Consider the following 12568-nt stretch of genomic DNA (forward strand, 5'->3'; position numbering starts at 1 on the left):
AAGGGACTTCAAGGGTCATCTGGTTCCAACCACCCTGTCACAGTCAAGGACACTTTTCACTAGACCAGGCTGATTATACCATCCAACCTGGCTTTGAACACTTTCAATGAGTGGGGGGTGAAAGGGAATAAACATAGCAAGTCATTAGGCAAATGGCGAAGCATCATTTTTGCTCACCTAAGGTCATGTATAATTTTTAAGTCTGGTTAAAGATGGCATATATGCAAACTACTACTAACTACTGAAGTAGGTTGTTTTTGTACAGCCCAGGTTGCACATGAGTTAATGTTCTCTCATTACCTCTGCAGTCTAAATTCAACTGCAAAAACAGGATGAGAGAATTTGCATTACCTATACTGCTCTGCTGAAGGTTTTTCCCTTGGCCACAATGTATCTGGGCTCTGCAGTAAGCTGAGGAAGCAGCACAACACTTGCTGCTGCTGCTTGTTTAAAACCCAGTGACAAAGCTTAAAGTCCTGAAACAAAGGCAGGTCAGTTGGTCACATCAGCAGCCGCCTGCTCAGCACTGAGCCACAGGGACTGACAGTGGGAATCTGCAGCATTCAGAGGTGATCTGAGGTGAACTGGCCCAGCCCCATAAACGTGCAGTGAAACCCAGCATGTTCACAGCTCCTAATGTGCTGCAGGGAGAGAACAACTGCTGTTCTCAGGGACAGGGGCAGAGGTCAGCTGAGAAGCCAGAGCTGATGAACAGCTTTAGATGCTCCCCAGCAGCACATGAAGGAAGAACCTCCAGTGCTGGGCCAGCTATGGAGCCACTCACCTTGAGAACTGCCTGAGTTTGGACTCTATACTTCTGTGCCTCATACACATCCTGGTGAGAGCAGACCCAATCTCTCTGGTACCACCTGAAAAACACAAACCAAAAGGCAGGTGAGACCCCTGGTGAGATTCCTGCTTGTGGTGTAGAGGCATAACAACCAGGAGGGGGGTGCCAAGCCTTCCAGAGCAATTGTAAAACAGATTATTAATATGTGTATAATCAACTAGGCTATTAACAGGGCAGATCTCAGAGGTATCTGCCATCCCTAGAAGAGATTAATTCCTGTGCACCTAGAGACCAGAACCGAGCAACCAAACAATTAAAACACAGTTCTTCCAGGAGCCTCAACCCTGCAGCACAAGACTTGAAAGAAAAAGGTTAGAGATGTCAAAAGCCAAGAAGCACAGCTGTCAAGGGAGTGGGCATCTGTGAACAAATTACTTCCACATTTTAGAACCAGACCATGGGGATTCGATGAAATTTTCCCGTCTCGGGATTCTTTAGACCCAGCGCCTCAGGAGGGTTCGGCGGCCGCAGAGCCCGGCCCGGGCCCCGCCGTGATCCCGGCATCGCCAGCAGGTGGCGCCCTTGGCCGCCGGGCGGGACGAAACCCCGCGGGCCGAGGGCTCCGCCCGCTCCCGCCGAGCCTTCCCTGCTCCCGACAGAGCCGAAAACAGCCTTCCCTGCTCCCCACACAGCCCAGAACAGCCTTCCCTGCTCCCGACAGAGCCGAAAACAGCCTTCCCTGCTCCCCACACAGCCCAGAACAGCCTTCCCTGCTCCCCACACAGCCCAGAACAGCCTTCCCTGCTCCCGACAGAGCCGAAATCAGCCTTCCCTGTTCCCCACACAGCCCAGAACGGCCTTCCCTGCTCCCGACACAGCCCAGAACAGCCTTCCCTGCTCCCCACACAGCCCAGAACAGCCTTCCCTGGTCCCAACACAGCCTTCCCTGCTCCCAGCTCAGCCCTTCTCTCCCCTCTGCCACCGGCCACACCGGCTCCGAGCAGCTCATTCCATCTCCACAGAACTTTGTTTTGGTTAGTGCCAGTTTTGGTACTTGCTTAGTTCCCATTTGCACCTTAAATCTACTATTTCAGGACACAAACATCAACCTTCTAATGAACTGTTTCCGAGGTGCAGTGCTCTCTGGAACAGTGAAATGTATCAGCATCTATTTAGAAGTCTTACTTGATTATTAAAATAACCTTAGACTTTCATCATGGAGCAAAATCTTCCCTAGGCCTTAAAAACAGTATTGTTCAAGTAAAACAAAAATCTTCCTAAGAAACTTGAACATTTTTGATAATTTTTAATTTTTTAAAAATGAAATCAAGTCACCATCTTCCTGCATTCTTGCAGAATTAGATCCTGTGCCCACGAAATCGCTCTGGAACAAAGATATTAAATAACTGGAACAAATTGTGGCTATTTGGTATTATTCAAAAAGATAAACACAAAGTCCTTTGTCACTTGCCTGATTAATCATGTTTTTAGAAAGAGCTTTTGAAACAATCTTATTTGGCAACATCAAAGAGCTGTAGCCTCATTGACTACAGGTGGGAAAAGCACACGGACTCCAGGCTGGATCTGTACCCAGCTCTTCCAGTGATGCTGCACTTGCTTGCACAAGCTGAGACAGACTCCAGAAACTCAAAAAAGCAACAGAGAAGATGGGGAGAGGTGTAAGAGACAGAAAGCAAGAGGAGAAAGGGGACAGCACCCACAAAGAGTGGATTTCTGTCCCAAAACATGGGCATTCTTCTCTAGATCCACTGCCTAATAAAAGCAATTTTATTTCAGAGGCTAATGTGGTACACAATTGCAATGGCAGAGAAGAAATGAACCAAAAATTTCCCTGGCTACCAGCACTGAGTTTAAGCAATAGGTAGGTTTTTAAGGTTGAAAACTCACTGAAATACTGGAATATTAAGGACCATCAATGGTTAAGTGGCACTGCTTTCCTAAGTCTGTTATATGACAAAAAGAAGGGTTGTATCAGAACAATAAAAAGGAAACTGTGTGTTTGGCGAGACTAGGAAACAAGGGTCAGTTATTGTTAACATTAAATTCCAAGGTAACAGAATTTTAACTGAAACACAATCAACCAAAGTATAAATATATCCCCTCAACACGTACATATGGATGGGTAAGGTCAGAACAGCCAAACAAAGTTCAGAGTACAAAAAAAAACCCCACCAAAAAAACCTCAAAGAACAACCAAATCAAAAACCCTCAACAAAATAAATTAAGCCTGGAATAAAGAGGTTTTTCCAGGGGAAAAAAACCAAACACAACTGGTTGGTGATGAGTGGGCTACTGGTTCTTCCCACCTTTTGAAACTTCATGTTATCCTTAAATGTTTACAAGAACATCAAACGATGAGGTGTTAATTTTATTCTGTGAATGAAAACTACTCTAATGAAGTGAAGGTAAAAGGAAAAGAAATGGTTCTGAGAAATCTTTGATGTCCCTTCTGGAAACAAGGTGTTGCTGAAGATGGATTGAGGATTCTGCTTGGGAAGAAGAAAGAGGGGGGCTGCTAAGAAGTTTGGGAGAGCTGAGCTAGCTCTGCTTGGACAGCAGGGACACAGGGAGGGGTGCAGGGAGTGGGTCAGGGCTGGCAAGGATCATCAGACTGAACAAAGGACAGTGCCAGCCCATCCTGTCCCACACCTGAATCCCACTGCTTCTCCTCAATGTACGACTGACTGACTCCAAAGCACTGGAGTTGAACAGAGCTTTACTTCCCCGTTCCCAATTATATTAACTGTCAAGGATACAAATGCTTCCTGAGAAAGTAAAAAAAAAAAAAAAATACAAGCCTCTCACCACCCCTTGATTTATGGAGCTGGAGGACCATGGCCATCACCAATGCATTCAGCTGTTCTTCCAGGAACACCCACAGTGCAAAGGGCTCATCTCAGCTTTCAGCAGGCTGTTGTAGGGCTGGTTCCCACAGCAGAACTGCACTGATGCTCCTGTCCCCAAAGGTCTGGGATCAGCTGGCTACACAAACTGCAGAGGAAACCATTTTGTACCACTGCAGTGGTTTGAAAATATCCAAATGTAACAAAGGATGGTAATTTGGATTTGTTTCTTTTATCCAGTATCAGCTGCCAGTGAACAAGACTGATTTATGCTTTATACAAATTACAGTTTGATGAGTAGTTTACTCACAGCCAGAGTAGGCAGCCAAGATGTGCACTCTGCACACAGGGATGGGCCCTACAAGCAGCGTTAATGTCTGTGCTATGCACCTGAGCAATCAAAGTCTAGGAACAAGGTTACTGCAGTGGGCAATGCCACAGTCACACAACACCTGCTTCACCTTCCAGATTCATTTATGGTTTATCTTTTCAAAACCTGCTCCATAAGTGACCAATTACCTACTGACCCAAGGATGGAACCATGAGCCAGGCAGATGACCAGTGGAGATACTTCCTTTTCAGTGCTGCCAACCCCCAGATGTGGTGGCAAAAAGAGCATCTGGCAGAGAAGTGTGTCAGGGACACACCAAATGCACTGTCCACCTCCACACATAATCAGGTCCCTGGAAGAAAGTCAGGACATCCTCCAGCAGCTGTGACTTCCCAAACAGAAATACTGAGGCCACACTAGCAAAGCTTTCACCAAACCATCAATATGTTGGTGGGTAACATGGGCTCCATTCACTGCCCTGCAGCTCTGCAAGTCAAACTGCTGTGCCCTGGGCTCTCAGTTTATAAAATGAGGCTGTGAATCATCTGCTTCTCTGACATATTATAATAATTCATCCAGTAAAGCAAACAATGCCTGGGAACAGTGTAAAGTAATACTTGGAAACCGGAGATGAGAGCTGTATTCATCAGAATTCCCACTCAGAGAAAGTGGCTTAACAAAATGCTCCTGTCAAATTTGATTAGAAAGTGGGTGATAACATCAGCCTTACTTCTCATAAGTAAAAGGCAGTTCTGGTAGGCAAAACGTGCCTTCACTCTCACCTTCCCTGCCTTTCCCTTTCCAGCCTAAGCCTGTAAAAGACCACAAGGTTTTTTCATGTGAGATAATTAAACAAAAGTCTGTGGACCACAACACTACAATGAGTCCACTATAAAGGGCATAAATTATTTATTTAGACGCTTGATTGTCATTCAACATCACAGAGAGACAACAGGAAGAGATTGTAGGAAAGAGACTCAATTGTTTTATGGAAGTCATTATGTTTGTACTTAATCATGATCATATATCAAGGAAATGATTATTTGCTGAAATGTGCAGCTGTACAACTTCATGGCCTCTATAAACTCCAAACAACTGGCTACAATCAACCTCTTATCTTCCACTTCTCACTTCACTCTTGAGCAACTCCAGCACCCTCAAAAGATGCTGCCTTTCAGGAAGTGTCTTTGAGGTTCCAACTTACTAATGAGCTCACCTTTATCTTCAAGGCCATAGTCCAAATGTGCCAGCCATTCCCCTCTTTCCCAAAAGGGAGAGAATGATGAAAAATGGCTGTAATATTTTTGTAATTTGGAAGTTATCAGAAGAGGCTTCCATTTCTGAGTAAAGATTAAAGCAGGAGCAGAATGGGGGCTGGATTATTAAATGCAGTTCTGAACATGGAGGCTATGACAAATGACTAACAGTAGGACATTTTAAACTAATGGCCATTTACCCAGCCCTTATCCAAGCTCATGCTGCTAGAAGAGCAAGCAGTTTCCATCACTGATTACATGGGACACAGACCTTGATCTTGCTGAACTTTTTATACAGATGCCTCCATGAAACTCAAGGATGATAGGATGAATTCCAGGGTGTTACAGCAAACAGAGAAAAAAGGACAGCTTTTGCTTAAAACTGACAAGTACAGCTATTACTACTGGGATAGAAATCTTAAAGTGGAGCTATAGCAGCTCTCTGTGTTCAGGATGTCAACAGTCTCCAGGTAAGGCTTGCAAGTTGGAAAAACACATCAAAAACTGCAGACAGACAGATGTTGTTCAGCATCCACCAGGCAGGAAAATAAAACAGGGCACCCTTATTCCTACAGCTGTGAGCCCTTCTGAGCAGTAAAGTCTCTCAAAGCTGCTGCTCAAAATAAGAAAAAAAAATCCTGATGCTTTAAAAAAAAAATTAATTTAGACATCTCTCAGTGAAGACTGGATCAACAAATGCAGATTCAAGGTCAAACTCACCTATGAATTTTAGATTAACCAAATTTAATAAAACAGCTCTGGCAGGCCACTGTCATATACTGCACCTCTGCAGTTGTCATTGCAAAGGAACAGACTGCTTGCAATGTTGGGTCCGGTGGCCTTTTGGGCAAATAATTACTTGGAAAACATATTTACAGAGGCCTGCTATGAAGTTCTCTGTCACATTTGCCAGAGCCCCACACAGTCCAGCTGAGAGGAAAATGCAGGGGGGATGGCTTATTTTCTCATTTGCAGAAGAAACTAACATTGTTCATGGATGGGACCAGCGGGATCTCAAACTGCATTGTCATTGACCTTAGATGACAAAGGAGCTGAGAAGAGTGGCAGTGGCAGTTAGTTAAAGCAGCAAAGAAGCCAAAGGAACAGGAAACCTGAGCCACTCCTAGCCCACAGCCGATCCTGGTGACCACCAGCTTTGGGAAGCCTTTGTAACAGACTGTGACCATGTTCCAGTCACTTTGGTAAAGAATATGCAAGAAAGCTCTTGTGACTTCTTCTGAGCTTGCTTATTCCTTCAGTGAGCAACATTTTTGCTTACTTTAGCTGTTCTAGCTTAGCACTGGGCAAAATCCTCGCCCCATGGGAGTCAGCACTAGCCCTGCCATTACAGAAGCAGGGTCAGAAGTTCACCCACACACACACAGGTCAGTGCACAGTCCATCCTGCACAGAAATATGGTCATGAACCAGCCCTGCTATCATCTCTGGACACTTTGGCTTTAGTCAGCCTTCTGTGCATGCAAAGCTCACCCATGGCCCATCAAAGAGGATGTCACACACACAGGTGGACAGAAGTGCTTTGGCAAGGTTTGAGTTATCATAGGATGCATCAGTTCAATTTCTGAGAAAGTAAGTCTGTCATTGATTCACTAACTTGTAAGGAGACACAAAATGCATCACTGAACCATGACATCCTGTCAGAGAGCAGAAATCCAGGCAGAAGTGTTTCCCAGGAACAAAATGCTCAAGTTGAGGTGTTTGTGCCAGGAGTGCAGACTGGTTTGCTCCCTCCTCCTCTCCCTTTCATAAACGGTGTTGCCAGCACAGTCAGAATTTTGTTTCTGGCGATTTCTTGCAAGAATTAATATCCATCCCTTCTAACAGGTGCCTGTTGCTCATTTTTATGAACCTAGAATTCTGCATCAACTTCTTAATACCACAAAACCAAAGTGAGATTAAAACCAGATTTGTTTATAAGAGCAAATGCCACAATTGTGGTTTTCATTATTTACATTTTATTATTTAGAAAACAAATAGTTTCAATACTGAAAACATACAGGGTCTGTTAAATATCTGTACTCACAATCAAGCTGTCCACTAATATTGCCCATACCTTTTCCCCATTTCTTTTCAGACTTATAGAGAAATGTATTTCCAGAAACAGTCTATGCATAGCTCAGTAAACCTTACAGTCTTAATCTGAGCAGATCCAATTGCTTTGCTCCAGCTGCTACACCCATCAATGGCTCAAGGAAAGCAGGCACCAAGCTGGTGCTCTCAATGAAAACCAGAACAGGCTAATAAAAAGAACTCTGTAAGGAAAACAATTCCCGAAGCTGAAAAACACAAGCCAGGCCTGTGTGCTAATCTGGAGTAACCCCTCACCTGTGCAGAACCCCGAGGCTGAGCTGCCAGCCAAGGGGCAGGGAAAGGCAGCTCCAGCAGCCAGGGACACTCTCTGCACTGAGGCCACTCTGCACTGCCTGCTCCAGACGGTGGGAAGATGGAGATCTGGTTCAGGCCTATTTGTATAGCCAGACCCATTGATCTCCATACCTCCGTGAATCTGGCTCTAAATGAACACTTAGTGTCAGCCCAATGTGTGAAGAAGGCAGGAACTCAAGATACTTCTGTTCTTTTGAAGTGCAGGCTTTATTGTGCCTGGGCCTAGCCATGAACTGCGATGCAATCTGATTAGATCAGAGCAATATTCAGTGAGGGGAAGGGATAACACACTTACAGCAAATGCCTTGGAACACCAACTGCAATTCCACTGCACACATGGCAAAACACACACTGCTGATTTTGAACTGGCAACTCCCACAGAGGCTCTAAAAAGCCTACAAGGTCTTTCTCCCCTTTATGTTTAGTTACTGGCCTCACAAACACCTGTGGCCTCAAAAGCCCCTTAACTCAGGTCTCCCAACCACCTGTGCTGCTGATCCCAATCCAGCAAGGATTTCAGCTACCACCAAATGGCTGCTGCCTCTTAAGCACAAGATCATGCACCGCCAGGACAAGCAGGTGCAAAAAGCAGAAGAAAAGTTTATTTTTAAATCCAAGTCAGCAGATCTAACTGAAACCCCACAGCAAGCAGATCTGCAAAATAAGGCAGTGCTATTTTTACATGCTGTCACTTCTTCCAGCAGAGCACACTTCCTTACTGAACTGAGGAAAAGATCATGAGAGTACAAAGGGAGGTAAAAATCATTCAAACCACCTTAAGAAATTATCAGTTCAAGATATTTTGGAGAATGCCTATTATTTCTTCAGTTAGTTATACAGAGATAAATAATCATCAACCCATCAAAAGGCTCAATGCACACCTAAACATTGAGCGCAACATCTCAGGCCCTGGGTGCAAGGGAAAGCTCTGTCCCTGCCCCAGGTATTCAGGGACATGGTTTCCTCTCCTGGGGCAATCTCGTGCCTTTGCTCAGGGTTAATAATCTCTAACTGCAACTCATCCATACAAGGGGTATGGTGCTGCTTCAAAAGGCCATACATTCTCTTTTTGGTACTTTCTCAAGGCAGCTGCTCTGTGTGCTCCAAAGGCCACTTAAAAATCATCCCAAATATGTATTGAAATACCCATTATTCAACTTCATCCCCACTGATTTATTTACTATGACTCCAAGCTCATTTCAACATGGCTTGGTAAAAGAGATTAAAACCACACAGATTTTGCAGACTTCTCCTCTAAACCCCAAGAGATTCTGCAGCAGTCCCATGGAAAACCTGTACACCTTTTTAATCAAGTGACAGATAGCAAGAGGGTAGCAGGAACCCAGGGCACTGGTGTTTAGTTATCCAGATTGCCTCAAAGCTCCTGTTGCCTGGTATAATAAAGACAGTTGTGCTGTTTGTCAGGTCAGCTCTCAAAGAGTTAACCAGTTTTGTCCTCAATGATAGGCTGCTTTTATTTTAAATTTGGCTGCATCCCACTTCAGCTTCCTCAGCCTTACTAAAATATAATGAATTTTCACAAAGGCAAAGGAGAATGTCACTGCATGGGTTTGACACCAGCTGGCTGCATGAGCCTGCAGTACAAAGAAATTTGATACACAACAGTGAACCCAGCTTAAAAAAAAGATATATTCCACCTGTTACAGAAAGTGAAATGAGGACAGCCATCTCCAACCAGAGAAACTGGAAGTCTCTGTGCTTTTGGCCTGAAACTCAGTAAACACATGTTCTTAAAAACACAGCAAACTCTGAACCTTTGTATTTAGAAAAAGTACATTTTCTCCTTGTAAGCAGCAAGTGAAGTTCACAGACGGCTGCATGCAGAGGTGAGACATCTTACAAGCACAGGGCTGGGCTCACCAGATCTTTGGCTGCTTTGAATGCACAGATTCACATGCTCTGCAGGCAAACTCCTGTTTATCCCGTGAATCCTTCCAAATAATCTGTGCTGTCAGGTTTAAGCAGGCACACTCCTTTAAAGTGTGCCTGCTTAAACCATGAAGAGTGCAGCAGGAGAAAAGCTTCGATTCTCTGAGCCACAAAAAGGCACATCTTGCAGAAAAGCTGAAATGAAGCTGCCCTGGTGTCCAGCATGACCATCACAGAGTACAGCAGACACTCAGCAGCACTGATGGCACACCAACACCAGGGATGTGCTTATCCCTTGCTGTGAGGGCACAATAACTGCATTTCCTCTGGCACACAAGCTCTGCTGAGCTGCAGTGAGCACACCTCAACCCCTGGAACAGCAGATGCACCTGACCTGGCTGGACTTGCCTGCTGTGACCCACACAGCAGGTCTGTAGGACTGGGCAGGAAGGCCAAGCTTTGAAATGTCCCTCCATCACCCTTAGTAGTGAGGACAACTGCTTCAGAAAGCCATGACCTGAATCAATGAGAAAGACTAGAAATCAAAGGCAGAAGAAAAGCAAAGATTAATTAAGAACAGGGCTTTACAAATCTTCAAACTTCAACTTTGAAAGAGGAACAGAAACTATCCTTCTCCATGGCTTTATCCACTCTCTCACTGCAGTGCAGAACACCTTTAGAACCCCCTCTCGCTGAACAGCCCCCAGGCAGAGGAGCAGGAGGGTATTCACACCTTACACAAACATTTAGAGCGCTATTACCATTCTAGCCAAGTCCTGCTCATCTCATAGTCCTTGATGATCAGACCAGCTGGGGCTGGGCAGCTTTAAATAAGGCTGCAACCCACACCCAGAGTGCTGCTGAGGCTTCAGCAGCAGCATGTAAACCTAAATTAACACTTTCCTAGGGGATGCCCCTCTTTCCAAAGGAGGGAGTCTCTGCTCCCCTCCAAACACTGATGTAACACCTTTGGTTGTTAGTTCTTCCTTTCAGCATCTCATTCAGGAAAAACCAGAGAGACAAGACTGGGGGTGACCTTGGGGGGCTGCCTGGTCTGCTCAATGCCCACTAAAAGCAGGGCCAACTTCCATGAGGTTCCTGGGGGTCTGTCCACTCCAGCTTTTGAGCATCTCTATGGGTGGAAATTCCTGGGCTTCTCTTCCAATTGCTGGTTAGTGCCACTGTGAAAATTAGTTTCTTTACCTAAAATCCAGAGTCCACTGTCCCAGCAGCTCAAACAGTTTTCCAAGCAGCCCTGGCACTGTTTTGTCAACATAACACAGCAAATATATGTGGAAAGTGTTTATTTGTTTTATGCAAGTAAAAGCTTTGACATCAAAGGAATGTGAACACCCACCATAAATACACAAACCAACATTGTCACAGCCCAGTCTATGAAAAAATGAAGGCATTTTGAAAATGACACAAAACCAATTAAAGTTTACCTACAAAAGCAGCAGCCCAACTGCTAACTCGCTTCATTTCTTCAGGTTTCTCAAAAAAAGAATGAACAGTGCTTTACAATTAAGTTGATTTCAGCAGAGAAACATTCATCTGGTCATTTGACATCCCTGGTAATGCAGGAAATCCATCTAAACTTCAACTCCTCACATGCTCTGGTGCTCCCTTGTTCTTCTAACAGACCTCATCAGCCTGCACCTCCAGAATAGCTGGCTGTGCCCTACAGCCATTCATTTGGCCATTAAAGACAAGACTAGGTGCCAAATTTGCATGGAGGATTTCTGACCTAGGCTTTAAGCACTGTAATGCACAGGACTAGCATATAAATTACAAGTGTAGATAAAGTGCTCAGAAAGGGTCACCTCCTATTCAGAATTTATGAACTGTGTTCCCCCAGAGACTGCCCTGATTTAGCACCATGTACCCACATTCCAATATTTCACTGTGATATTGCTACATGAAAGGTTCCCCCTTACTTGCATCCTGCTCAGCCATGTGAAGCAGGATCAATTCCACCAGCTCTTGTCCCAAAGACAGCCAGCCTGAGGACAGGTCACTCAGAAATTGCACACACAAACATGCACACAGTCACAGCCTGTCTGAGGAAACCCACTTTTGTATTGCTGTGCTGGACATGCTGAGAATAGTCTTGGATCACTCAACTCTTGCCATGTGGTCTCAAATGCAGTTTGTAACACGAAGAGCCAACAGAGATGACGACATTTCAGTCTGCTAACCAAAGTGAGAGCCCCCAGGTTTTGGAAGCTTTCACTTTTGGGCTTTATTCCCAAATCACCAAGTGTAAGCTTGACTCAAATCCACCTGCTGCTACCAGCATGGTCAGATCAGTCCTAGACTGAAAGGTTGAAATCTTGCAAGGCAATGGAAAATACAGGCTGCAGTGTAAGGATGCAGCTGCTCTGAAAAGGTGTGCAGGGAAAAGGGAGTTACTGAACTGCCTGCCTTCCCCTCATGGCTAGGCAGTAATGCTTTAAGGCCCTGACTCATGAGCAGTGTTTTTCAAGACAATGGTGTGTACCTACTACAAGTCCACAGGCTGTGCAAAGCCCAGGCTGCAACACAGCTGTGTTGAAATCCTTGCAACCAAATGTTCTACAGAGCAAAGCATTTGTCACTTTATACCCAGCAACCTCCATGTGAGCTGCTCAACAACACTCCTGTGCCTGTATTTAGCATCTGCATTGAGAAGTAATTTATGGTTTTATTCAAGGAGAGCTTCTTGAAGAGGGCAAAGGTGCCTCAAATTGTTTTCCCCAGAGTAAAGTGCATCAGCAGACAGTTCCTCAGGAGCAGCTAACACCCAGTGTTAATAACACAATGCCATTCTGGTTTCTTGACAGTCTCCTGGGGATTGCAGGGTGAACACAGGACAAACTTTTGCAAATTTAAAGTTGCAGTTAAAAACACATATACTTTTCACATTATTTATAGACTAGACACAACTTGTTCCAGAAAGATATCAATGTGTTTCTTCTTTTTGTACAAATATCCTCCAACCAACTTAACCGTGCTGGACAGCCAAACACTTGTACTGGTAACTAGTTTTGCTA

General features: G+C 44.8%; 1 protein-coding gene across 12 annotated transcripts in view; it reads right to left on the reverse strand.

Annotated features, from left to right (window-relative positions):
• Positions 1-12568, reverse strand: part of MTSS1 (MTSS I-BAR domain containing 1) — a 125928-nt gene that overhangs the window by 33706 nt on the left and 79654 nt on the right. For all 12 annotated transcript variants that reach the window (XM_058040053.1, XM_058040045.1, XM_058040112.1 and 9 more), the window contains one exon: positions 785-869. In XM_058040053.1, coding sequence (XP_057896036.1) covers positions 785-869 — 85 coding nt within the window. The remainder of the gene's footprint in view (positions 1-784; positions 870-12568) is intronic.

This window comes from Melospiza georgiana, chromosome 1, assembly GCF_028018845.1.
Source record: "Melospiza georgiana isolate bMelGeo1 chromosome 1, bMelGeo1.pri, whole genome shotgun sequence".
NCBI classification, from domain to species: Eukaryota; Metazoa; Chordata; class Aves; order Passeriformes; family Passerellidae; genus Melospiza; species Melospiza georgiana.